Raw genomic sequence first — 26,310 nt, forward strand, 5'->3', positions numbered from 1 at the left:
CACTCCGGAAAATGTAGTCAATTTTTGCCTTGTTTTCAGCTAGCCAGAAGGGGGCGCACGAGAGCAGGGCTTGGCTTGGGGCCCCACTTGCAACTTTGCAGGCTAAAACACGTGGAGTGTGCCTACTGTGTGCTAGGTACACGGCGTTAGAGGGGGGTAGGGATGGATGTGGATAGAATATTGACGTATAGAAGCCTGTGTTTGTCTCAAGATACACACCCATTTCAGGAGCAGTGAGTTTTCAGTGCCTGAAGAAACAAGGGCTCCAGGATTCAGAGCCCCTTTACCCTAGGGAAGAAAGAAGAGGTTTTCTTCCCTCCCCTCTTTTACATCCAGTTCCCCTGCTCCATTTCAAAGCGTTGGCGGTAAAGAATGCATGTTGAGTATCAATATTCCGTAAAGCGAAAGAGCGTAAAGTTATTTTATGAAACTGGTGAAGCATGTTTCAGCGGTCGAACCAAGATTTAAACTTAGGTCCCTACCGCAAATTCAGCGCTCTTTCTTATGGTGGTGAGTAGCTAATAATAGCGTAATAAAGTGCACCTTCTAGGAGTTTTTACAATTTTTAAAAGAATATAGAAGTTCTCCTTATAAGACTCTCGTTTAAAGAAATGAAAATGAGAACCAAAATATCATTACAAAGATCATCATTACGCCATTATTTATAATGACAAAAGCATTGGAATATATATTAATTGTGTAACCAGAAAAACCTGCACTTTTTTTTTTAAGAATATGGTTTAGCGGGGCGCGGTGGCTCACGCCTGTAATCCCAACACTGGGAGGCTGAGGCAGGCGGATCACAGGTCAAGAGTTCGAGACTAGTCTGGCGAATCTGGCAAAACCCCGTCTCTACTAAAAATACAAAAAAATTAGCCGGGCGTGGTGGTGGGCGCCTGTAGTCCCAGCTACTTCAGAGGCTGAGGCGGGAGAATCACTTGAGCCGGGGAGGCAGAGGTTGCAGCGAGCTGAGATAGCACCACTGCACTCCAGCCTGGGTGACAAAGTGACAGTCCGCCTCAAAGAAAAAAAAAATATGGTTTGTGGCTGGGCGCGGTGGCTCACGCCTGTAATCCCAGCACTTTGGGAGGCTGAGACAGGTGGATCACAAGGTCAGGAGTTCGAGACCAGCCTGGCCGATATGGTGACACCCCAAAAAATACAAAAATTAGCGGCGCGTGGTGGCTGGCACCTGTAGTCCCAGCTACTCGGGAGGCTGAGGCAGGAGAATCGCTTGAACCCAGGAGGCGGAGGTTGCAGTGAGCCAAGATCACGCCACTGCACTCCACCCTGGGTGACAGAGCGAGATCCTGTCTCAAAAAAAAAAAAAAGAGAATGTGGTTTGTATTTACTTGTAGTTGCATAAAAAATCTCTGCAAGTATTCACAAGAAACAGATGATACTGGTTTCCTCTGGGATAGAGAACTTAGTTGCAGGAGAAAGGGGTAAGGGGTGGGAGGCTTATTGCTATGTATTTTATTATGCAGTTTGATTTTTGAACCTTGCTCATGTATTACCTGTTAAAAATTTTTTAAAGGCCGGACACGGTGGCTCACGCCTAGTAATCCCAGCACTTTGGGAGGCTGAGGCGGGCGGATCATGAGGTCAGGGGATCGAGACTATCCTGGCTAACACAGTGAAACCCCGTCTCTACTAAAAATACAAAAAATTAGCCGGGCGTGGTGGTGGGTGCCTGTAGTCCCAGCTACTCAGAGGGCTGAGGCAGGAGAATGGCATGAACCCGGAAGGCGGAGCTTGCAGTGAGCAGAGATCACACCACTGCACTACAGCCTGGGTGACGGAGCGAGACTCCGTTTAAAAAAATTTAAATCTAAGTAGTTTATTTTGTTAGAAAGGAAAATGATGATTTCAGCCTTCAGGTCTTATTAATGAAATACTCTTTAGAAAAGAGAAAAGGTATCTCAGAGGAAGCAAGAAAGATGCCATGAACCCCAGGGAAGGCCTTTTGGGGGAAATCCACGTTTGGATGAAGCTGTGGCTGTAGAGGATGGTCTGGGAGTTACTGGCCTGAAATAGTCGCCAGGAACCTTAGCAGATAAATTTTATTTTTAAAATTTAAACCAAAATAATTTAACAAAAAGGACTTTCTACTCTTGAAATTTTAAACTGCATGGCAGCTTTTTTATTCAGTGAGGCTTTTCAGCAAAGGGTAAGGCATCTGTGGAGTACAGAGCCTATGTTAGTAGATTGGACAGCTTTCCAAGGAAATGATGTGCACACAGCAATCGAGCACCTTGGATCATCTGACAATTCTAATTTTAAACTTTAGTTCCCTTGATCCTTAAGTGTATAGACCAATGTACTCTGAATTTAGTTCAGAAAATATAGCCATCATTGAATTAAGTCCGGGGTCTACCATCAACCTGCTGTTAATAGGAAGTCAGTTACAGAATTGGCTGGGATGGAAGGACACAAAATGAGATATGTTGGTGAAGAATCGAAGTATAGTGAACCAAACGGTAAAACTGTAATGTGTTGGGAATCTGAGAAAGAATTTACAAATAGCCCTAAAGAGGTGAACATCAATTGTGTTGCCAAACTGTAGTTTGAAGGGAATTCCTGGTTTTTGCATACTTACTAGAACCCTTCATGGAATATCTGTCCCCACCCTCACCCCACTTTTCCCTCTCCCCTCCCCCACAGCAGAATGCCTTGAGTTCCGTATTCTAGTTCTGTGTGATCTGATCTTTACCTTCCCTTTCTTGGATCCCTGTGCACCTACTGGAGCCAGGTTACTCTGGGTCCTGGACCTGACTGCCTCATTCTGGAGGCTTCCAGACAGCCACGGTTAGTGCCCAAACCTGAGAGGATGGCTTCAGATGGAGGTAAGTCTGCAGGTGGTGAGGAGGATTTCTGGTACCTGCTCATATCCTTTGAGACAAGCTCTTTGGGCTGACCTAAAGGAATGTGAGGTGCTACACCCCATCAAAGGTATCACACTTGGGGAGGCTAGGGAAGGAGATTGTACCATTAAGACTAGGGGCTGGGGAAGGAAGAGGACTTCCTTAAGGGCAGATCAAGGTGTCTCTGAGGACACATGCTGAGTATAGAGAATGGATGGCAATTAGCAACTTGATTCTCTTGAACAGGGGACACTTCAGCATGTGTTTTTGTGGTGGAAGAGAGGATCAGAGGTATGTGTCTTAGGACTGGCACAGAGAGGTTTCAAGGGGGAAGGCCCAAGTTCATCTGTCTTTTTTAGGCAACTGGAGCCTGTTCTAGGATTTTGCCATGCTTGAGCTTATGAGGGGAAGGGGATGTGGAGGATGGAGGATGGAGGATGGGAGGGTAAGGTGGGAAGGACCTTAGTGGGAAAAGATAATCTATAGTTATCTGTTGCAGAGAAATGCCTTCCTGAAAACTAGGCTGGAATGTATTATAAACTGCCTCTGCTCAGGCCGGGCGCGGTGGCTCACGCCTGTAATCCCAGCACTTTGGGAGGCTGAGGCGGGCGGATCACCTGAGGTCGGGAGTTCGAGACCAGCCTGACCAACATGGAGAAACCCCGTCTCTACTAAAAATACAAAAAAAAATTAGCCGGGCGTGGTGGCGCATGCCTGTAATCTCAGCTACTCAGGAGGCTGAGGCAGGAGAATCGCTTGAATCTGGGAGGTGGAGGTTGTGGTGAGCCAAGATCGCACCATTGCACTCCAGCCTGGGCAACAAGAGTGAAACTCAGTCTCAAAAACAAAAAAACAAAACAAAACAAAACACAAAAAACAGAGCAGGGGCTCTGCCTCTGCTCAGAGCCCCACGGCTCCTTCCAGCCCTAGAGGTGGCTTCGCTTTGAGTTCAGGAAGCAGTTTTTCCTGATTCATCTGGGCCAGGGAGGTGGGTCATGACAGCCAGGATGAGAGCTGGGGCTTCACTGAGATGCTGTTAGTTTTTCTTCCTTTTATGGATCTCAGGCCTTCAGGCCCCTTTCATTGTGTTCTGTACTCAGTGGCATACCCTCAGCCCTCTGCTCTGTGGCTGAAATGAGTTTGAATCTGAGTTTGCTCATGTTCCATGGTCAGAATGCAGAAGTTTAGTGTTGTTAGTTTGCCAGTGGAATATTTTTTGTAAGGGAGAGGAGATTTAAGCAGGTTATATTCTACTTTTTTTTTTTTTTTTTTGAGATGGAGTCTCACTGTGTCGCTTACGCTGGAGTGCAGTGGTGTGATGTTAGCTCACTGCACCCTCTGCCTCCAGGGTTCAAGCGATTCTCTTTCCTCAGCCTCCTGAGCAGCTGGGATACAGGCGCCCACCACCACACTCAGCTAATTTTTGTATTTTTAGTAGAGACAGGGTTTCACCATGTTGGCCAGGCTGGTCTCCAACTCCTGACCTCAAGCGCCTGTAATCTCAGCACTTTGGGAGGCTGAGGGAGGTGGATCACTTGAGGTCAGGAGTTCGAGACCAGCCTGGCCAATATGGTGAAACCCCGTCTCTACTAAAAATACAAAAATTAGCTGGTCATGGTGGCGCCCGCCTGTAATCCCAGCTACTCGGGAGGCTGAGGCAGGAGAATCGCTTGAACCTGGGAGGCCGCAGAGATTGCAGTGAGCTGAAATTGTGCCACTGCGTTCCAGCCTAGGTGACAGACTCTGCCTTGGAAAAAAGAAAAAAAAAAAAGTCCTAGTAGACACAGGTTCTGATTAATTAAGTACACATTTGTATACTTATCCTTGGTCTTTTTGACTAGAGTCCACATAGCCCCTCCTCAGCTGGAACTGTGACAATGAAGGACTTCATTGTCCTTTCCTTAGCACCTAGCTCAGTGCCTTGTTCCTAGTGAGCCCTAAATTTCTGATATTAGGAGCTCCAAGTAGAAGGACCACAGATAGTCTGCATCGCCAAACATGTCCACCAGTTACTTAAAGATCTGGAAACTTCTCTCCCCACACCGCCCTCCCCTCACTCATTTCCTTGTCCTTATCTAATCCTCTCTAATTATTCCTGGCTGTTATACAACAACATTTCTGGGAACCAAACATCCAATCCCCGTATCCTCTCCTGGGAACAGTACTTCTGTGACTGGTGGCAGAGGCCACAGAGCAGCTGGGAGAAAGCAGGGTTCAGGTGGTTTGAATCTTTTGTTTGGAATAGGTGAGCATAGGAGATGTACATGTAACGCTGAGTGGAATGTGTTATGGGATATCTGAGCTTCATGGGTCCTAGAGTCACTGCTCCTGCTTATAGATTGAATCTTTCTTCTGTTGTTTTAGGTTAAGAGAGATTTATAAGAAGCAACAGGAAAAGGAAAAGGAGGAAGGAATGAGCCAATAATATTTTTGAAAGTGCCTCCTTCTCAAAGGCCTTGTGGATGCCTTGAGAGGGGCTGGAACTTATCGTGGACTAGTTCCCTTACTGCACTGAGCCTGCTGTGGGCTGTTTTCCCTGCAGATCAGGTGTCAACCCATTTCTGTATCTTAGTAAACAGCCTATGGAGAGGCTGGAGAGGTCTGCCAGCAATTTTCTTAGAGAAGCACTTAGGGGGCCGGGCGCAGTGGCTCACGCCTGTAATCCCATCACTTTAGGAGGCCGAGGCGGGTGGATTACCTGAGGTCAGGTTTTTGAGACCAGCCTGGCCAACATGGCGTAAACCCCATATCTACTAAAAATACAAAAATTGGCCGGATGTGGTGGGTCATGCCTGTAATCCCAGCTACTTGCGGGGCTGAGGCAGGAGAATCACTTGAACCCAGGAGGCGGAGGTTGCAGTGAGCTAAGATCGTGCTGCTGCACTCCAGAATGGGCCACAGAGCAAGACTCCATCTAAAAAAAAAGAAAAGCAGCACTGAGAGGCAGTGATGGCTTGGGTTTGTCTCTTCTTGGCAGATAGGGGTCTGTGTGTCTTGTTGAAAAAGAAGCAACTTCTTTAATGTCATCATTCTCAATGAGAAGTAAGATCAAAATCACTTGGGGGACATTTGCAAACTACGCAAGTTCCCCATCCATATCCCCTCTTTCACCTGTTGAGAATCAATGCTTTGCGTCTTCAGGTCTAAAGAAGAACCCAGATGGGGTGTGGTGGCTCACACCTGTTATCTCTGCGCTTTGGAAGGCTGAGGCAGGAGCATCACTTGAGGCCAGGAGTCTGAGCCTAGCCTAGGCAACATAGCGAGACCCCATCTCTACAATTTTTTTTTTTTTTTTTTTTGAGACAGAGTTTTCCCTTGTCACCCAGGCTGGAGTGCAGAGGCGCAATCTCAGCTCACTGCAGCCTCAACTTCTTGGGCTCAAGCGATCCTCCCACCCCAGCCCCCCAAGTAGTTGGGACTACAGGTGCATGCCACCGCACCTGGCTTATTTTTGTATTTTTAGTAGAGACGGGGTTTTGCCATGTTGCCCAGGCTGGTCTCAAACTCCTGGAGTCAAGCAATCCTTCCACCTTGGCCTCCCAAAGTGCTGGGATTACAGACATGAGCCACCATGCCCAGCCTGTACAAAAAAATTTAAAAATTAAGGAGGAATTCGCCTGTAATCCCAGCACTTTGGGAGGCTGAGGCAGGTGGATCACGAGGTCAGGAGATCGAGACCATCCTGGCTAACACGGTGAAACCCCGTCTCTATTAAAAATACAAAAAATTAGCCGGGCGTGGTGGTGGGCGCCTGTAGTCCCAGCCACTCAGGAGGCTGAGGCAGGAGAATGGCGTGAACCCGGAAGGTGGAGATTGCAGTGAGCCGAGATTGTGCCACTGCACTCCAGCCTGGGCTACAGAGCGAGACTCCACCTCAAAAAAAATAAAAAATAAAAATAAAAATAAAAATAAAAAAATGGGGAATTCAGATGGGTAACTTTGGTCTTCTTTTCTCCTACTCCATTTCTTCTTTTTCTTTGTCTCAACAGCATCTGCATTGCCGGGACCAGATATGAGCATGAAACCTAGTGCCGCCCCGTCTCCATCCCCTGCACTTCCCTTTCTCCCACCAACTTCTGGCCCACCAGACCACCCACCCGGGGAGCCACCTCCACAGCCCATCATGCCTTCAGTATTCTCTCCAGACAACCCTCTGATGCGCTCTGCTTTCCCCAGCTCACTGTTGGTGACAGGGGACGGGGGCCCATGCCTCAGTGGGGCTGGGGCTGGCAAGGTCATTGTCAAAGTCAAGACAGAAGGGGGATCAGCTGAGCCCTCTCAAACTCAGAACTTTATCCTTACTCAGACTGCCCTCAATTCGATTGCCCCGGGCACTCCCTGTGGGGGCCTTGAGGGTCCTGCACCTCCATTTGTGACAGCATCTCATGTGAAGACCATTCTGCCCTCTAAGGCTGTTGGTGTCAGCCAGGAGGGCCCTCCAGGCCTTCTGCCTCAGGCTCCACCACCAGTTGCTCAACTGGTCCCCACTGTGCCCCTGGAAAAAGCTTGGCCAGGGCTACATGGGACAACCGGGGAAGGAGGTCCTGCGGCCACTCTATCCAAGCCTTCACTAGGTGACCGCTCCAGAATTTCCAAGGACGTTTATGAGAACTTCCGTCGATGGCAGCATTACAAAGCCTTGGCCCGGAGGCACCTATCCCGGAGTCCTGACACAGAGGCTCTTTCCTGTTTTCTTATGTAAGTGGGGAGATGTGAGATTAATTATTCTAGGGCTTTTAAATAAGGAGGACTTTGGGGTGAACATAGTAGTTTAGGCTACTTAGGAATACTTGAGGGAAGGTCATGAGGGCAATGGAGATGCTCTGAGAACGAAAAACATGTTAATAATAATAATCAGCCTCTTAACCCACTTCCTAGTTTATAACAACCTTTCAGGTGTCTTATCTTAAGTGATCCTCACAACACTGTGAGTTCAGGCAAGCCTTCCTCTGGTAATCTTCATTTACAGATAAAAAGACTGAAACCAAGGACCAGTGATTGGAACTTAGGTCTCTCACTCTAAGTGCCAGGGTCCTCCCCCTGTTCTATTTTACTACCTTTTGACATTGAGTCAGAACTATCCAAACTAGCCAGGATAAGTACTGGACCCTGACTCAGGGCCCTGGGAGGCAGGGGGGACAGTGTGGGGCCAGGCAAAGGACTTTGTGTGTGCTGCTCCCTCTGCTCCCTCCACTCATTTTATTCAGGAGAATTCACTTTGAAATAGGGTGGTGGGTAGAGCTTGCTTAGTGGTCAAGGGCATGGGCTCTACCACTCACTAGATTTGTGATCCTGGGCAGGATATTTAACATCTTTGCCCTCAGTTTTCTTAGTTAAAAAGGGAGATAACTATACCTAATTCACAGAGTTGCTGAGAAGATTAAATGGGTTAATATATGTGAAGTCCTTGGCACAGAGAATGTTTCATTAAATGTCAACTATTTTATTATTATCATAAAAAGGCAATCTAGAAAAGGAAAAGAACTCGGAAAAGGTCAAAACGTCCTTGCTTAAGAGCGAGTGTATGTTTAGCCAAGGAGCCCAGGGTCCTAGGCTGTTTTGTTTACAAAACAGTCATTCCTCAGCTGGGGAATAGTCTTCCCTTCCCACCCAGACCCACTGTCCCTCTCAACTGCCCTGTGCCCTCAGCATTTTGTGTAAGCTGCCATATAACACATACCACATTTTATTGCTTTAAACAAATGTACATGGTGTTCTTCCAGTGGCTGAACTCCTAAAGGAATCTCCCCCTCTACCCCGAACTTGGAGAAAATGAATCAAGATGTTCCCCCAAAGTCTTAGATGTACAACATCTTCCGACTCCCTGCTTTCTCAAGGCAGATCTGAGTTCGCTCTTGGAGCCTAGCAGGCTAAATTTCGAAATCTTGAACCAGTGTGGGCTCTCAAGGTTTGCATGGAATCCATTTGCTTTGGGTCCTGGCCTGCTTGTGCTTCACACTCAGGGGCTCTGGGCAGGGTCTTCCACAAAAGGCAGTCCAGACCACTGCAACATGGGAAGCTCCTCAAATGCTCAGTTGTGGGATCCTGGGGAGCTGCAATTTGGTTATAACGAGCTTCCCCAAGCGATTCTGATGCACAATAATGTCTGAGGACTCCAAGGGAGTCAGAGAGACAAAAATGAAGCCCTTGCTTTAGGCTGGGCTTTTGATTTCTTCTGGATTAGAAAGGGCTCAAGAGCCCTCTAGAAGTAGGGGGTCTAGTATTGGCATTTGACTCTCTGTGGGGGACATCTGGAAACAAAGACTGAAAAACCAATAAATAAAAACACCACATGACCTTTAATTAGAGATTCCTTTGGGTTAGGAAATGCCTTTAAAGAAAAAAATGCAAGAGCCTTTGGACAAGGTTAAACATACTTTATAGCAAATCCCATTCATTTGATAACACGAGTCCTCCCTTTCTAATAATTAATTGAGGATGGCACTGTGAGAATTAGGGGTGGTAGTTGCCATTGATTTTAAAAGGTGGGGAGAAGAATTGTCTGTTTGATTTTATATTAGTTGTAAATTTCAACAGGAAGAGGGGTGAGTATGGTAAATGAATGGATGGGAAGTTGAGCGTCTGTAAGTCTAATCAGAAGTGGGACATGACGGGGCCTGAGGGGCACAATAGATTTGATAAGGGGCAGGGGATGTGTTATTGAGGAAGATGTCAGGGCAGGTGGATGGGAGCACACTTTTAGAATGTGACTGACTCAATGGGGGTTTTAGCCCAGTGCTTCGTTCCCTGGCCCGGCTGAAGCCCACTATGACCCTGGAGGAGGGACTGCCATTGGCTGTGCAGGAGTGGGAGCACACCAGCAACTTTGACCGGATGATCTTTTATGAGATGGCGGAAAGGTGAGTTCGATGAACCTTCATTCTCCTGAGGGAGGCTGTGTGGCTGAGAGCAGTAGGGGCAGCGGAGAGGCTCGTGTGGGGGTGATTATCAAAAGCCATGTTAGGATGGGGCACGGTGGCTCACGCCTGTAATCCCACCACTTTGGGAGGCCGAGGCCAGTGGATCACCTGAGGTCAGGAGTTCGAGAACAGCCTGGCCGACATGGTGAAACCCTGTCTCTACTAAAAAAATAAAATAAAATACAAAAATTAGCCAGGCATGGTGGCACGTGCTTGTAGTCCCAGCTACTTGGGAGGCTGAGGCGGGAGAATCGTTTGAACCTGGGAGGTGGAGGTTGCTGTGAGCCGAGATCATGCCACTGCACTCCAGCATGGGTGACAGAGCAAGACTCCATCTCAAAAAAAAAAAAAAAAAAAAGGATGTTAGGCTGGGTGTGTGCTTGTAGTCCCAGCTACTCCAGAGGCTAAGGTGGGAGGATGGTTTGGGTCCAGTAGTTCAAGACCAGCCTGGACAACATAGCAAGACCTCATCACAAAAAACAAAACAAAACAAAAAAAAACAACAAGAAAGAAAAGAAAAGAAAAAAAGGGAGGGGAGGAGGGGTGTAGACTAGGTTGGCGGTTTCCTGGATCCTTGCTGCTTCCTCCACCACCTTGACTCTTGGGTTTTTCTATCCTATTTCCTCTTGAAAGCTCCCCCCTCACCAGATCCTGAATCTATATAGGAGCCTTGATACTGCAGGTCTTAGGATGGGATTGGACCCCAATAGGTATAGAAATTTCATGCTGAAGGGACCTAGCAATGAGGAGGTATGCTTCTACCAGGCAGGTTCTTTTCTCTTCCCACTGACTTGGTAGCAAGTGGCTATTGATACAGAACTTCAGGACCACTCCTCTATTGGAAATAGTGGCACAGAAAATCCCTTTCCACCTTTATCCCGGGGAGGGGCTGGTTCTGGAAGAGCCGGGGAAAGCCAGTGTCCTGGATGCCCAAAGTTGTCTCCTGGCTCTTATTCTATTTCTCTATAATATCTTTGATTAAAAAAAAAAAAAAAAAAAGGCTGGGCGTGGTGGCTCCCACCTGTAATCCCAGCACTTTGGGAGGCTGAGGCAGGCGGGTCACCTGAGGTTGGGAGTTCGAGACCAGCCTGACTAACATGGAGAAACCCCATCTCTACTAAAAATACAAAATTAGCCAGGCATGGTGGCGCATGCCTGTAATCCCAGCTGCTCAGGAGGCTGAGGCAAGAGAATCGCTTGAACCCAGGAGGCAGAGGTTGCAGTGAGCCGAGATTGTGCCATTGCACTCCAGCCTCAGCAACAAGAGCGAAACTCTGTCTCAAAAAAAAGAAAGAAAGAAAGAAAGAAAAAACTCAGAAAAATGAACGAATTTTTCCAAGCTTAGCTTCCACTTACTCCCTCCCAAAACCTTTTGGACCCATGCTTCCTAGACTTACCTTTCCAAGAATCCCATCCCAGTCTCAGGACTCTGGGATCTCACATTGTTTCCTGGTAGGAACTGCCTTGAATTCTTTGTAGTTGTAGGCAGGGGCAAATGAGGTCTTGAGGAGGATGCCACTGTGAGATCCCACCAGGCTGTTGCATAGGCCTGATTAAATTAAACAAGCCTATATTAAGCACTGCTGTATACAATCCATGAAGTTGGGTGAGATAGGTACGGAAAAGAAGTGAGGCCAGGCACATTGGCTCACACCTGTAATCCCAGCATTTTGGGAGGGTGAGGCGGGCGGATCATGAAGTCAGGAGATCGAGACCATCCTGGCTAACACGGTGAAACCCCTTCTCTACTAAAAATACAAAAAAAAAAAAAAAAAAAAAAAAAAAAAGCCAGGCGTGGTGGCATGCACCTGTAGTCCCAGCTACTCAGGAGACTGAGGCAGGAGAATCACTTGAACCCGGGAGGCAGAGGTTGCAGTGAGCCGAGATTGGGCCACTGCACTTCATCCTGGGCGACAGAGTGAGACTCTGTCTCAAAAACAAAAACAAAAACAAGTAGTGAAAGCCCTGGCTGTGTCCAAGAGAAGTTTACAAGCTCTAGATCATTCTTAACTTTTTTTTTTGAGACAAAGTCTCACACTGTTGCCTGGGCTGGAGTGCCAACGGCACGATCTCGGCTCACTGTAACCTCTGCCTCCTGGGTACAAGTGATTCTCCTGCCTAAGCCTCCCGAGTAGCTGGGATTACAGGCACCCACCACCACATCAGGCTAATTTTGTGTATTTTTAGTAGAGACGGGGTTTCACTATGTTGGCCAGGCTGGTCTCGAACTCCTGACCTCATGATCCGCCCGCCTCGGCCTCCCAAAGTGCTGGGGTTACAGGCGTGAGCCACTGCGCCTGGCCTCATTCTTTACTTTTTAAAAATTTTCTTGAGGCAGGATCTCACTCTGTTGCCCAGCCTGGAGTGCAGTGGCACTGTCATGGCTCACTGCAGCCTTCACCTCCTGAGCTCAAGCGATCCTCCCACCTCAGCCCCACAATAGCTGTGACTAGATGCGCGTCACCACTCTTGGCTAATTTTTGGCTAATCTTTTGTAGAGATGGGTTTTTGCCATGTTACCCAGGTTGGTCTCAAACTCTTGGGCTCAAGCAATCTGCCCACCTCAGCCTCCCAAAGTGTTGGGTTTATAGGTATGAGCCAACCCACCTGGCCATTCATTTTCTTAAGCTTCCTAAGTAATGACTATAGGGGAAGAACTATGTGCTGAGCTCCTGAAGTTTCCCTGGAAATATGATTAAGCCACCTGTGACCACCCTCCTGGGTGACATGACTTAGGCAGACTTTGCCCACTTCAGAGCACTTCCTTTCTTAGCCATACTTGGCTGTCGTCTGGATTTCTGGTGGGTCTGGTCTCCTTCTTAGCATTGCCTATGCCTTTCTCACCCTCTGCAGGTTCATGGAGTTTGAGGCTGAGGAGATGCAGATTCACAACACACAGCTGATGAATGGGTCTCAGGGCCTGTCTCCTGCAACCCCTTTGAAACTTGATCCTCTAGGGCCCCTGGCCTCTGAGGTTTGCCAGCAGCCAGGTGAGGCTACCCAATTTTGACAGGAGTCGTGGGCCAAAGGCTCAAAGGGGTGCGTACAGAAGCCAGTCACAGATTAGAGAAGGCATGGCCCAGGCTCTGCCACTTTCCCTCTGGAGAGTGGCATTTGATATTCCAAACAGACCACCCCATAGGAGGCTGGGTTCTCAGGTTCCTTTTGCCCTGAACTAGGTATTGATCTTGGTGAAGTAAACTAACTACTCTCACTGAGACTCTAAATTCAGCACATAATACCTCATCTGCCTAAGAAATGGGGGCTGGATCAGGGGGTTTCTTGGAATTTCAGGGATTCCAAAATTCCTCATACAGTGATTCTTAGACCCTCTAGGTCCTAAATCTCCCATGGCTGTGCTTTTTCAGGTTGGCCCAATCCAGCCTGGAACCATTTCAATGTACCCAGATTGCTGACCTTACAGAGCTGGGAGGCAGAAGCTGTAGTTTCTGTGCTACTTCCCATTCTCCTGTCCATCTCTTCCCTTAGTGTACATTCCGAAGAAGGCAGCCTCCAAGACACGGGCCCCCCGCCGGCGTCAGCGTAAGGCCCAGAGACCTCCTGTTCCTGAGGCACCCAAGGAGATCCCACCAGAAGCTGTGAAGGAGTATATTGACATCATGGAATGGCTGGTGGGGACTCACTTGGCCACTGGGGAGTCAGATGGAAAACAAGAGGAAGAAGGGCAGCAGCAGGAGGAGGAAGGGATGTATCCAGATCCAGGTCTCCTGAGCTACATCAATGAGCTGTGTTCTCAGAAGGTCTTTGTCTCCAAGGTGAGCTGGGCCTGCACATCTGGTTTCTAGCAGATCCTTGGGGTGGGTACTCCCGGGAACTAATGATCTGGGGTTTGTCCAATGTAGTAGGAATTAGGTTTTATTCTATAACTGAGTAATGTGTGTGCATGCATCATCATGAGAATGTGTGTAGCCGGTGGTGGTCAGTTTATAATACCGGAGGGGTAAGATGGGACAGTTGGGGAGCTCTTGGTTTCTTCTGTAAAGCCCCTTGTTTCACAGGTTACCTGCTTACAGACTTACATTGCTTTTCCTTCTGTTATCCAGGTGGAGGCTGTCATTCACCCTCAATTTCTGGCAGATCTGCTGTCCCCAGAAAAACAGAGAGATCCCTTGGCCTTAATTGAGGAGCTAGAGCAAGAAGAAGGACTCACTCTTGCCCAGGTAAAACTGGGGTATAGGAAATATGAGAACAAGAAGCTTGCAAGATTTTATCTAACCCTACACTGTCATGGGTGATATGGCTCTAGAAATGAACAGCTTCAGGATTGGGCTTCAGGTACAAAACGAGTAGGTAGAGGGCTATGGAAACACAGGAAATGAGAATGTAAGGGCTCAAAGCAAGGGAATAAGGCACAAGAAGGTGGGAAAGAGCTGCAGTATCTGTCTTTGCTACCATCGCTTAAACTACTTGCTTGCCTTCCTTGCCCTGCCCAAATACCATCTTGTGCCACCCACTCAGCCACCTCTTTCACAACCATGTCTAGAACTATTTGTTCATTTCTTTCAGCTGGTCCAGAAGCGACTCCTGGCCTTGGAAGAGGAAGATGCAGAGGTGCCTCCAAGTTACAGTGGAGCTCAGTTGGACTCAAGTCCTTCTGTTTCTGATGAGGATGAAGATGGCGATGGGCGGCTTCGGCCCTCACCTGGGCTTCAGGGGGCTGGGGGCGCCGTTTGCCTTGGAAAGGTTTCTTCTTCAGGAAAACGGGCAAGAGAAGTGCATGGTGGGCAGGAGCAAGCCCTAGATAGCCCCAGAGGGATGCACAGGGATGGGAACACTCTGCCATCCCCTAGCAGGTGGGACCTGCAGCCAGAACTTGCAGCTCCACAGGGAACTCCAGGACCCTTGGGTGTGGAGAGGAGAGGGTCTGGGAAGGTTATAGACCAGATATCTCTACATCAGGATGGCCATCTAGGAGGCGCTGGGCCTCCTGGGCACTGCCTGGTGGCTGATAGGACTTCAGAGGCTCTGCCCCTTTGTTGGCAGGAAGGCTTCCAGCCTGAGAGCACTCCCAGTTTGGATGCTGGACTTGCAGAGCTGGCTCCTCTGCAAGGACAAGGGTTAGAAAAGAAAGTCCTAGTATTGCAGAAAGGACAACAAACAGGGGGTCATGGAGTGCTTCCTCAAGGGAAGGAGCCTTTAACAGTGCCCCAGGAAGGCTCTTCAGGAGCCATGTGGGGAGATGACAGAGGTACCCCCATGGCTCAGAGTTATGATCAGAATCCTTCCCCTAGAGCAGCTGGGGAGAGGGACGAAGTCTGTCTCAGCCCAGGACTTTGGCTAAGCAGTGAGATGGATGCTGTAGGCTTGGAGCTGCCCGTACAAATAGAGGAGGTCATAGAGAGCTTCCAAGTTGAGGAGTGTGTAACTGAGTATCAGGAAGGCTGCCAGGGACTGGGCTCCAGTGGCAACATTTCCCTAGGTCCTGGAGAAACCATAGTACCTGGGGATACAGAGAGCAGTGTGATTCCCTGTGGAGGCACAGTTGCGGCAGCTGCCCTAGAAAAGAGAAACTACTGCAGCTTGCCAGGACCTTTGAGGGCCAACAGCCCAACCTTGAGGTCCAAAGAAAATCAAGAACAGAGCCGTGAAACCGTAGGGGATCCCAGTGATCTGTGGGCAGAAGGTTGCTTCCCATTGCTGGAAAGTGGTAGTTCCACACTGGGGTCTTCCAAAGAAACCCTTCTGCCCACATGCCAAGGCAATCTCCTTATCATGGGGACCGAGGATGCCTCCTCCTTGCCTGAAGCCAGCCAAGAGGCAGGGAGCAGAGGCAATTCCTTTTCTCCTCTGTTGGAAACCATAGAACCGGTCAACATACTAGATGTTAAAGATGACTGTGGCCTCCAACTAAGGGTCAGCGAGGACACCTGCCCACTGAATGTTCATTCTTATGACCCCCAAGGAGAAGGCAGGGTGGATCCTGATCTGTCCAAGCCTAAAAACCTTGCTCCTTTACAAGAGAGTCAGGAGTCTTACACAACTGGGACTCCCAAAGCAACATCTTCTCACCAGGGCCTTGGAAGCACTTTGCCTAGATGGGGAACCAGGGATGCCATAGTTCCGAGAGAAACTTCTGTTAGTAAAACACGCAGGTCAGCAGACAGGGCCAAAGGAAAGGAGAAAAAGAAGAAGGAAGCAGAGGAAGAGGATGAGGAACTCTCCAACTTTGCTTACCTCTTGGCCTCTAAACTTAGCCTCTCACCAAGGGGGCATCCTCTCAGTCCTCACCATGCCTCAGGAGGTCAGGGCAGCCAGAGAGCATCCCACCTGCTCCCTGCTGGGGCAAAAGGCCCCAGCAAACTTCCATATCCTGTTGCCAAGTCTGGGAAGCGAGCTCTAGCTGGAGGTCCAGCCCCTACTGAAAAGAGACCCCACTCAGGAGCTCAACTTGGGGTCCCCAGGGAGAATCCCCTAGCTCTGGGAGTAGTTCGACCGTCACAGTCTCGTAAAAGGCGGTGTGACAGTTTTGTCACGGGCAGAAGGAAGAAACGACGTCGTAGCCAGTAGGGAGAAGCCAGACCATCTGACCCCACTTGCCAGTCCCTAAAAGGTGGGTGCCCCAGAGTAGATTCCACCCCTGCTGCCCACCAATGGAGAATCCCAATGTTGAATCTCATCCCAATGTTGTTTTGTTGTTCTGCAAAAGTGGCAAGCGTGGAGAGAGAGGTCAGACTGGCTAGGCTGCAGGGGGAATTACCTTTGGAAGGAGCTATATAGAAAAAAAAATGAATAAAGTGTTTTTGTTGGAAAATGCTCTCAGAGTGCCCTTTTTCTGTACTCGTGTCTTTGCTGCTAGATAGGGTAAGATGCTATGAAGAAAGGCTGTAGGGGTAGTCTTAGATTCTACAAATCCATAAATCTTACCTTGTCTCCAGCCTTATCTTGGCTCCCTGCAGCCTCCTCCTGGCAACAGACTGGCTCTCAGGCTGTGATAAGTCTCCAAACTGAGGAATCTCCAATGATCACTTTATACATCCCCTCTTCACAAGCCTGGACTTGGTGTCAGGAAGGCTTAGCTGGGCATCTTATAATTATCTGCCTCCCTTTAAGTCTATAGATAGAAAGATGCTTTTCTACCTGTTAGATCTCTGAGATAGAGATCTAATTTTCTTTCTTCTTTTTTTGAGACAGGGTCTTGTTCTGTAGCCTAAGCTACAGAGTGCAGTAGCGTAATGATGGCTCATTGCAGCCTCAACCTCCTGGGCTTAGACAATCCTCCCAGCTTAGCCTCCTAAGTAGCTGGGACTACAGGTGTGCACCAGCATGTCCAGCTAATTTTTCTATTTTTTTTTTTTTTTGTAGAGGCAGGGTTTCACCATGGCATCCAGGCTGGTCTTGAACTCCTGGACTCAAGCCATCTGCCTGCCCCAACCTCCCCAAGTGCTGAGATTACAGGCATGAGCTACCATGCCCAGCCTAATTTTCTAATTGTCCATAATTGTGTCTCTAGGGGGCCTTGTTTTCTTCCTTGAAAAGAGGCTGAACAGAAAGGACTTCAGTGTCCTTAACTCATCTTGTGTCAGAGAAACCCTCCTGTGTGGCTGGTCTGACCTGCAGGGAAGAGGCTGGTTCCTAACTGACACAGCTCCTTGCTTCCACTAGGGGCGATGGAATCAAGTCTCAGTAGGACTATTAAATATGGAATGGTAGCAAGCTATTTTTTAATCTTTAATGAGGACAGAGCAAGAGGGAATGGGCTGAAAAGAGGTTCACAAGGAAGTCTGTTAAAATGTACATATAGGAGACGACAGCAGGAGGGAGGATATGGAACTTCAGTATGATTTCTGTGCAGGAAAGAGCTCTGTCCAAAGAGGAAGATTCATCCAGCTATGGCCAAGAGGACAAACCTTGGAAACATTTGGGATTTTCCAATGGGCGTCCTACAAGCATTCATCCCTTTCCTTCCCAAGTAATGGTAACATCAATGTGACTGGACTTCATTTTTTTTAATAGATATAGATATAGATTTATATTTATATATAAAATAGTTTTTTACAAAAAAAAAAAAAAAACAACCAAACAAAAAATTAAAATCAACCTGAAAAAAAAAAACCAAACAACAATAACAAAATTCAAACAGGAACAGAGATGGGGCTGAGGCATAGGGGAGGCCCCTAGCGCCACCCTGAGGAGGAGGGGGCGAGAGGCTGAGGCACTCAGTCTCCCTTCTGCTTGGGTGCTTGCATAGTCCCATTGGCCAGAGCAGTGGGGCTGCCTGGGGATGAGGCATTTGGTGTCTGGGAGGTGCCTCGAGAGGTGTGTGGGGGGCGCAGGTAGGTGCTGAAGAGTTTCCCATAGAGTGGGTCATGGAGGGAGAAGTTCTGGAACTGACCTGGACAAATAAGAGATGGGGAAAAGTGAAAAGATCTAAGAACGAGAAGAGAATCTCCCTGCTTTTTTCTCAGAACTAAAACATCTTGTCCCTCTACTCTGTTTAACTTCTCAAATCCAGGTTTAGGTCCTCTCTTCCTTTCTAGCCTGTTCCTTCCAGCCTCACTTCTCATAGGTTCTGATCTCCAGCACTGGCCACTAACCCTTGTTCCCTCCCAGCCCAGTGCTTTCCTGGATGCTGATGGTGCCCCAAGTGCCCGTGTGGGGCTGAGAAGGCAAGTGACTCACAGAGGGAGAGGCCTTGGCTGGTTCCTGCCTGGCACAGCTCAGCATGCAAAGCTGTGGCAGCAGGGCGGGGTGAACCCAGCAGCAGGTGCAGGATGGTGCTGAAGCCGTCTTTGTACAGCAGGCGGTTGGGCCCCTCTGCTTGCTCTTCAGCAAAGAGCTTGGGAGAGAAAGGGATGCGAGTCAAGTTCTCTCCTCATGCCACGGCCTCACCCTGCCCCACAGACTGGCCTGACAGGCTCCTCCTCTTCCAAAAGGGTGGTGCACAAGCCTTCCCTGACCCTGCAGTGCCCTTTCTGCAGAACTGTAGACTTTATAGCTTTTTCCTTCTTCTTCCTTCTTCTTGTTCCCAGCTAGGTCTCAACATAGAGGCTGGGGGTCTGCGGTTTTAGGCACTGTGGCACTAGGTTGGATACCAAGTGCCTAATATCTAGAAGCTACTGGAAACAGCATACCAAAATAGGCCTCCTGGAGTGGGGTGAGCATAGCCACTAAACACCCCCCACCACCACCACCCCCCATTACCTCAAAGGCCAGACGAGTCAGCTCTTCCAGGCTCCTGCCCCCATCCAGAGCTGCTAGTGCAAGGGCCACATCTCGGAAGTCCACCAAACCCTTGGTATCCTAGTGTGAAAAAGAAACCAGGGCAATGCAGGGACCCTGCACCTCCCTTCCTGCTCTTTGGATTTTGACTCCTCCCTCTTCTCAGCAAATAATGGGGGTGATCCCTGTGACTGCTCCCCTCAGAACTGTGAGCCCCAAACTCTTTAGGATCCCTGGAATTTCTCTCAGGTCATAGGCTTTCTCAAGCTATACCAGGTCACCTGGTGACAAACCCCTCCTATAAAGGGATCTCCTAGGAATGTAAGGGAATCCCTCAGGAATGCTGAAGCTACCATGAAGTTTCTGACATGCCAGCGGAGGGCAGTCCTGGTCCCCAGGCTAGACAAACTGGTTCTCTCTGACTCAGCCTATGTAGAAGAACTGGTCCAACAGATTGAAAGGGGGATACAGGCATAATTTCTTATGAAAAACACAAGGAGGATGCCTGCTGTACCAGCTCCATGGGAGACCATGGCATTTGAATTTTTGTTTCTCCTCTGCTACAGGCCAAGTGGGGGAAGCTCTTTTCAGGGACAGTCCACCTCAATCTAAGGAATCTAGACACCTGGTCACTCTGTCCCTTCAGAGGATGTTGAGGGTCACATTCTGCATCTCAGATCAAAAAGCTCCTTGGGACCACTGTTGGTTGTTCATAAGCATTAAGAATCTTTTAGGACTTCTGTAAGTTGACCAGGGAACTTGGTTAAATCTTGAGAAATACATGGCTTGCTAAAAATCTTGAGAAAATTCCTCTAGAGAAGCTATAGGATATTTAAAATAATCTGCCCAAGTCCTACAGATATATCTGGGTCTCAAGCTCTCAACCACCCAACTGTCCGGTGTTGTTTCTTCTACATGTCATCTTCCAACGTAACCTTCATGACTCTCCTTCAAAGACCCTCACCCAGCGCCCCACAAGGTCTTATGATTCCCCACCTTTGCCACTCTCTAAAGTGGTTTCAGAAATTTATAGTCCTCACTGATTATTTCTCCCTTGTTCCTCCTCATGATGATAACATTGCTCTTCAATGCACTGGATGCTTGATTAAAAAATGAATCTTCAGTGGATCTCAGGGGATGGCCATCTAACAACAGCTATGAGAACATCCACTGAGGACTCCAAACTGTGAGTGACTGATACGGTCACTAGGAACATGTCAGCCTGGAGGGAAGCCTGGGTTCTGCTCTGCTCTTTGTTCCAGCTCCTTTACCTGCTGGAAGTAGCCAAAGGCACCAGCCACCGTCTGAGGATCAGAGAGCTGTAGCTGCCTGGCAAACTCTTCCTGGCTGATCATTCGACTCCGGCCTGGCTCTGCCCCAGCGTCCACATAGCCAGGGGACAGCCTACAATGGAATTGTTGAAGGCAGAGAGCTGTCTCAGTTTCCTTCTGGACACACCATCAGCAGGACTTCAGCCCCAGTACCAAGAGTTCTACCAGTACAGGTTTAGCTGCTGTTTTTCTAAGATGTACTGACTCACAGTCCCTTGAGAGCACTTCTTACTTTTTCTTTTCTTTTCCTTTTTTTTTTTTTTTTTTTTTTGACGGAGTCTTGCTCTGTCACCCAGGCTGGAGTGCAGTGGCACGATCTTGGCTCACTGCAACCTCCACCTCCCAGGTTCAAGCAATTCTTCTGCCTCAGCCTCCCAAGTAGCTGGGATTACAGGCATGCGCCACCAAACCCGGCGAATTTTGTATTTTTAGCAGAGATGGGGTTTTGCCATGTTGGTCAGGCTGGTCTTGAACTCCTGACCTCAGGTGATCCACCCGCCTCGGCCTCCCAAAGTGCTGGGATTACAGGTGTGAGCCACCGCGCCCGGCCCCTTCTTACTTTTTTCACCTGCTTTATTACATATCCTTCCATTTATTCCCCGCTTCCTTTTATTTACTCCATTGTCTTTCTTCCCAGTTTTTTTCATTTTTAAGATTTTCCTTCTTCCTTCTCATTTCTCCCCTTCTTATTCTCTCTCTCTCTCTGTCTCTGGGACACTGCTCACACACTCATTTTCAAGACCACTTACCCAGCCTTCCGAAGCACTTTTCCCAGTTCCCACAGCTGTGGCTCCAACGCCACCTTCAGCCGGCCCACCACAATCACAGGTAAGCTCCCTACAAACTCACATTCAGTGGCTGGAATGCCCAGAGCCCTACAGGATGAAGAGGGATGGGATGGAGGGGAAGGAAGCAGAAGAAACTTCTGAGGGTTGGTTCCCGACCCTGGCCCGCTGACTGGAGTAGATCAAGCCCCTTTAAATCTCCCCGCCTCTGTCTCAGCTGTTCAAGAGCCCTTCCCACCGCCTGCTCCTCTATCTTTGCCTGAAAACCTCGCCCCCTCCACGCCCCTGTGGTTCCTTTGCCCTGTGCAACTGCTCCAGGAAATAGTTTGTGGGGCACTCACTGTGCCATGACCCTCTGAACATTGTTGGCATAGAGGGTGGGGTCCCTGCTCTCCTCAGGGCTGGGGTGATACACAGGAAGGAACTGAAACACAGACATACACAATTCTTATCAGAACCTCAAAGTGAGGTATGACCATTCCCACCCTCTTTTCCCAAGGTTTCAGGAGTCTGAGATGTACTTCTCCCGCCGCACCCACGGGAGCCATACCTCCACATCCACAATGCTGCAGGGCTGAGAGGCTGTGAGCCAGAGGACTTTGAGTCTAAGAGAAGAGAGATTTCGATACTCACCAATCTCTTAACTATGGGATCCTTCCCCGGCTCCCACACCCCACTCCCCTTCCCCAACCCAGGTGGGGAGTGGGAAAAGTTCTGCCCATTGATATAGGGACAGACTCCTAGCCATGCAGTCAGGTGGGTGAATATGCAGTTGGGAGACACAGGGAAGGGCTAGAAACGTGGTAGGGAAAGAGAGCAGAGCTGCACGGATATGCCAGAGGAAGAACGGTAGGCAAGAGGAGGTTTGAGTAATGGAAGAAAAAGGCAAGAGGCATGCCTGATGGTGATGGTTCTCAGGAAGGGATAATTGAGGGAGAAAATCACAGAACCACGGGAAAATAAATGCATAGAGGCCATAATCACAGCAGGAACAGTTTAGGTGGGATAGCTAATCTAAGCACAGCCAGACTATATGGGGACATCATAGGGAAAGTGGTGTCTCCTCTAGAGTTCTCTCAGTCCTCAGATGAAGAAGGGCCATTCACCTTGTCTAGAGATTGGAACACGGGCCAGGAATTCTCTGATGGACCCTGCTCCCCACCCTCACCCCAGGAATACCAGAACTCACACTCCAGGACCCCTCCATGCCCAGCTGGTGGTGTCCTATGGGAGAAACACAGGCGAGGGCATAAAAGCATTACTTTTTCCCCCTGGAACTGGCCAATCACTTTTTAACAGAGGGCCTGATCCCACCTCTGGTCACACCCCCCAATGCACATCTCATCATAGCACCAACAGTTTTCACTTATTTCCATTTGGGGTGGATTTGTGCTTCCCCTTTCCACTCTTTCTTGGACTAAGACTCACCAGACTGTTGGGGTAGCGGATGAGGACAGGCTGCACAGGCACCCCTGCGATGAAGGCTCCTAAATCCCGTTTCCACCCCCCACCCCCACAAGGCAGAGGTTAGTACACAGAAGTAGCTAGAGGGCATGAGGTATGGCGGTCTGGGACAGTTCTCAAATGAGATATGGCTTTGCTCCACTCATTGACAATTTTCCCTCTGACTCCTCGACTTGTCAGCCTTAGCTAGGAGGTTTCTGGTCTCCCTTCCTCTCCCATCCCTCCCACCCTTCTACTTCTTGGGTTATTTCAGAGTCCCTCCGCAAATCTGGAACTTCTTTTTCCTACAGCCCACCACCCACTATCATTTTATTCACCTGGTTTGAACTTAAGCAGAGCCTTCTTGTTGGAACAGGTGCCCTCAGGAAAGAATAGCACCTGGGGGAAAAAAAAGCAGAATGAGGTGAAGAAGGCTGAAGAAGGCTGTGGAGAGAGGAAAGGGAAGCCTCTTCAGGATCACATGGAAAGTGAGAAGATGGTCTTGAGACCCTTACCCACCTGCGGCCACTTGCCTCCTGAGGTGGCCCGCCTTCGGACCTCCTCCACCACTCTGCGTCGAGAAGCTGGGTCATGCCGGGATACTAGGATGGCTTGGTTGAATCGAAGAAGGGCTGGGGTTGGGAAGGATACAAAGAGGAATCACTTCATTCCTACCCAGGGGCAGTAACATCTGCAGCCTCCACTTCCTCAACAGCATGAGAAGTTTCTGTTACCTCTTTTGTTGTTGTTGTTGTTTGAGACAGAGTTTCGCTTTTGTTGCCCAGGCTGGAGTGCAATGGCTCGATCTCAGCTCACCGCAACCTCCACCTCCTGGGTTCAAGTGATTCTCCTGCCTCAGCCTCCTGAGTAGCTGGGATTACAAGCATGGGCCACCACGCCTGGCTAATTTTTTTGTATTTTTAGTAGAGACAGGGTTTCTCCATGTTGGTCAGGCTGGTCTCGAACTCCCGACCTCAGGTGATCTGCCCGCCTTGGCCTCCCAACGTGCTGGGATTATAGGCGTGAGCCACCGTGCCTGGCCTGTTATCTCTTTGCCCTGGGACAATCCCTTTATAGTAGTTGTCCTTTTAGAGAACTGACCAGAACTCCCTCTAACACCTTCTCTCTGTCCCAGCCCTCAGAATCTAAGACTGGTTGACGAATGGTGTTAATTTATATTTCTCTTGCCAACAGTCCCTCCCCACTTTGAGGCCAGTTCTTCTCTCCAGTGTCTCCATTCCTGACTTTTTTTGCCCAGAGTTGTCACCCTGCCCTTCACCCCCTTTGAACTCTCTCACCTCCAATGACAGGAACGGAAAGGTTCTCAGCTCGGGACACAACTTTGGGCAGGTCACAGGGCAGCAGAACAATGGGGTCAAAGAAAGTGGAGTGTGGGGCAGCAACAAGGACAGGGGCTTGAAGGCGAGAGGCTCGCTGGCCACGAACGCGAATCCGGAGGAAGCCCAGCAGGAAAAACAGCAGGCGGCTCAGGCCTAGCACCCCGTTGTGGCACACAGTCCTGCCAGGGCAAGGCTGGGTATCAGCGGAAGCAGTGGTTCTAACCCTCACCCGCCGCCAGGTTCAGACACCGGGAAAGTAGGGCACCCCTCTTTTACCCTTAAATAGGATGTGACCAAGGGGCCAAGGTCTCTGGCCACTTTGGGACCTATCAGGGCACATTACTTGGAGGTGAGGTCTGGGAACCACGTCTGAGCTTGGCTGACTCATCTCATCTACCCAAGCTAGACAGAGTAGTTTCAGAAAGCTCTCTTTTCTTCTTCTCAAAGAGGGAGCCGAATAGATGGCAGGGAAGAGAAGTAGGGTCTCTGGGGGCTGATCCCTCACTTACTTCCTCCATCCTGTAATTGGCTCCTGAAGCTGCTCCTCACTAAGACCGGCCACTTGCAGCCAGGCAAAGGGCCAGAGGAGAAAGAGGACGATAAAGGCCAGAAGCACTCGGATGGGGGCCAGCAATGCCCCCAGGAGGCAGAACTGCAAAGGGTGGGAGAGAATGCCACTTTAGAGCTTGGATATGCTCCCTCCTCAGCATCCCTCTCCCACAAAGCATAGACCCAGGAGCAGACAGCCATCATCCCTTGCATGTGACAGGTGGTGTGGGAACAGGAGAGGGGACTGGGACCCAAGGTGGGATGAAGATACCAACGAGGGCAAGAGGATAAAAGATTAATGGCATCAAGGGCCTTATTTTCCTGTCTTTCAGTTGGTCCCTACCCCATTTATAAAACCGAAAGTCATAAAAAGCATCTAGCACTTAGAGGATTTAATAAGAATGCAAGCGAAAGTGCAGGGCGCTGTGCTTGATGTACAGTAGGTTAGAGATAGGTCCTCCTCCCCCACATCTTATTCCATAAATAGCTCCTATGCCCAACAGAAACCAGGTGCACAGATCTTTCCACTTTGGGCCTAGGAGGCAGAGGGTTGTAAACAGCGAGAGGTCCAGTTTTCAGGCCCGAGGTCAGTTTCTAACACTGCTCAACAGCAATCTTATAGTACTGGGGGATATGGGAGACAAGAGCTCGGCCCCACTCCGCATGGGAGAGAGGCTGCCAGGAGCCAGGGTGACTCCATAGGCTGCCTTGGGGAAGAAGCAGGTAAGCAAACCTAGCCCCTGGAGCCTGCCTCCGGGGAGGTGATGACAGCAGAAACCTTGGACACTCCCTCCCCACACCACCTCCCAGTTCCCCTAGGCTGGCGCGGCCCTCCACTTCCTGTAGCCAACCTCCCTCTCAGCCTCCCTGCCCCCACCGGGAGGTGCTGCAGTGCGGGGTGGAGGGGGGTTGGAGGGAGTGGGAAGAGGGAGTGTAGGAAGGGCACAGGGTCGCAGGCTCCCGGCCCAGAAACGTCTTCCCTCTAAGTCATGCCTCGGAGGAATACTCGGCACGCCCCCGCCCCCACCCCCGGCTTCCCGTAGCCTCTAACTCCATCCTAGCCATCAGGCTCTGCAGAATGTAATTCGCATTCCCCAGCGTCCTTCATCTCTCCAACCAGGGTCCCCTGCAGCCCTCCATCCCCACCTACTCAGTTCTTCCACACCTTCGAGCTTGTCTATCGCCCAAGCCCGCAGCGTCCTTTCCAGGACTCCTTGCCCACCCGCGGCCGCCCCCACGTGCGCACCCCCGGACTCCCGCTCCGCAAGCCTCTCAGCCATCTCCTTCTCATGGATCCCCAAGCCCACCTTTGCCAGGGCTCAAATGGCCCCATTTTCCTATCCCCACGGGTCCTTCCGACGCCCGCTCCCCACACATTACCTTAACCCTCTGGAGGCGAGAGAGATGTAACTCATGCACGAAGGGGTTGGGGGATGCTGGGGGTCCGGGGGTGGGATCGAGGGGGGCCCAGTCCCCCGGACTTCCCTGGCTCATGGCGGGAGAAGATGGGAGGGAGGGCACCCCGGCCCCGGCCCCGGCCACCACTCTGCAGAGCAGCTGCTGCTGCAGCGGCGGCGGCGGCGGCGGCGGCGCTCTGGCCCGGGCCCCGCCCGGTGCAGGCGGCCGAGGGGCGGGGAGCAGGCGGCGCAGCCCAGCCCGCCCGCGTTGTCAGGGCGCCGGCCGAGGGGCGGGGCTTCCAGCGCCCCTGGCGCCCCGACTCCTCCGCGCCCGCAGTGGCGCCCGCAGCCCCTCGGGCCACTGTTCCGCGGCTGCCAGGGCTGGAGCGGGCTGCCCCTGGGCTTCTGCCCCTCCGTCCTTCCTCTCTGAAGACCTGGCCTCCGCCTCGGAGCGGGAGTGGGTCTGGGGAGCTGGGCTCAGAGCGCCCTCGGTCCCCGCCC

The 26,310-nt window shown here is 50.1% G+C and overlaps 2 protein-coding genes across 4 annotated transcripts; one reads left to right on the forward strand and one right to left on the reverse strand.

The window, feature by feature from the left end:
• Window positions 1-122: 122 nt before the first annotated feature.
• On the forward strand, window positions 123-16,556 carry NUTM1 (NUT midline carcinoma family member 1). 3 transcript variants are annotated; one of them, XM_054450515.2, is made up of 9 exons: window positions 260-510; window positions 2,753-2,846; window positions 3,111-3,155; window positions 6,854-7,562; window positions 9,596-9,724; window positions 12,638-12,774; window positions 13,274-13,560; window positions 13,849-13,965; window positions 14,312-16,556. In XM_054450515.2, exons 1-9 carry the CDS (start codon window positions 505-507, stop codon window positions 16,310-16,312), a joined length of 3,525 nt encoding a protein of 1,174 aa, XP_054306490.1. In that variant the 5' UTR covers window positions 260-504; the 3' UTR covers window positions 16,313-16,556. The 3 variants fall into 3 exon arrangements, with proteins under 3 accessions (XP_054306491.1, XP_054306492.1, XP_054306490.1); XM_054450516.2 differs by lacking the exon at window positions 3,111-3,155 and having other exon boundaries at window positions 123-510; XM_054450517.2 differs by lacking the exons at window positions 2,753-2,846; window positions 3,111-3,155 and having other exon boundaries at window positions 123-510.
• A 1,176-nt stretch (window positions 16,557-17,732) lies between these two features.
• On the reverse strand, window positions 17,733-26,020 carry LPCAT4 (lysophosphatidylcholine acyltransferase 4). Its single transcript, XM_054450518.2, has 14 exons — window positions 25,793-26,020; window positions 24,373-24,515; window positions 23,822-24,042; window positions 23,043-23,155; window positions 22,862-22,922; window positions 22,509-22,567; window positions 22,270-22,304; window positions 21,631-21,685; window positions 21,422-21,504; window positions 21,045-21,170; window positions 20,236-20,368; window positions 18,947-19,045; window positions 18,425-18,581; window positions 17,733-18,137 (listed from the first exon to the last, which is right to left on the reverse strand). Exons 1-14 carry the CDS (start codon window positions 25,904-25,906, stop codon window positions 17,962-17,964), a joined length of 1,575 nt encoding a protein of 524 aa, XP_054306493.1. The 5' UTR covers window positions 25,907-26,020; the 3' UTR covers window positions 17,733-17,961.
• Between the last annotated feature and the right edge of the window lie 290 nt (window positions 26,021-26,310).

This window comes from Pongo pygmaeus, chromosome 16 (genome assembly GCF_028885625.2).
Source record: "Pongo pygmaeus isolate AG05252 chromosome 16, NHGRI_mPonPyg2-v2.0_pri, whole genome shotgun sequence".
Lineage (NCBI taxonomy): Eukaryota > Metazoa > Chordata > Mammalia > Primates > Hominidae > Pongo > Pongo pygmaeus.

Bases quoted from the DNA above. Each gene is read 5' to 3' on its own strand.
- NUTM1 (XM_054450515.2), top strand. The intron at 7,563-9,595 runs GTAAGTGGGGAG...TGGGGGTTTTAG, and splicing joins GCTCTTTCCTGTTTTCTTAT to CCCAGTGCTTCGTTCCCTGG. The intron at 9,725-12,637 runs GTGAGTTCGATG...CACCCTCTGCAG, and splicing joins TTTTATGAGATGGCGGAAAG to GTTCATGGAGTTTGAGGCTG.
- LPCAT4 (XM_054450518.2), bottom strand. From the start codon at position 25,906: ATGAGCCAGGGAAGTCCGGGGGACTGGGCCCCCCTCGATCCCACCCCC. The intron at 21,686-22,269 runs GTGAGTTCTGGT...CTCTTCTCTTAG, and splicing joins GCATGGAGGGGTCCTGGAGT to ACTCAAAGTCCTCTGGCTCA. The intron at 20,369-21,044 runs GTAAGTGGTCTT...ATTCCATTGTAG, and splicing joins AAAGTGCTTCGGAAGGCTGG to GCTGTCCCCTGGCTATGTGG.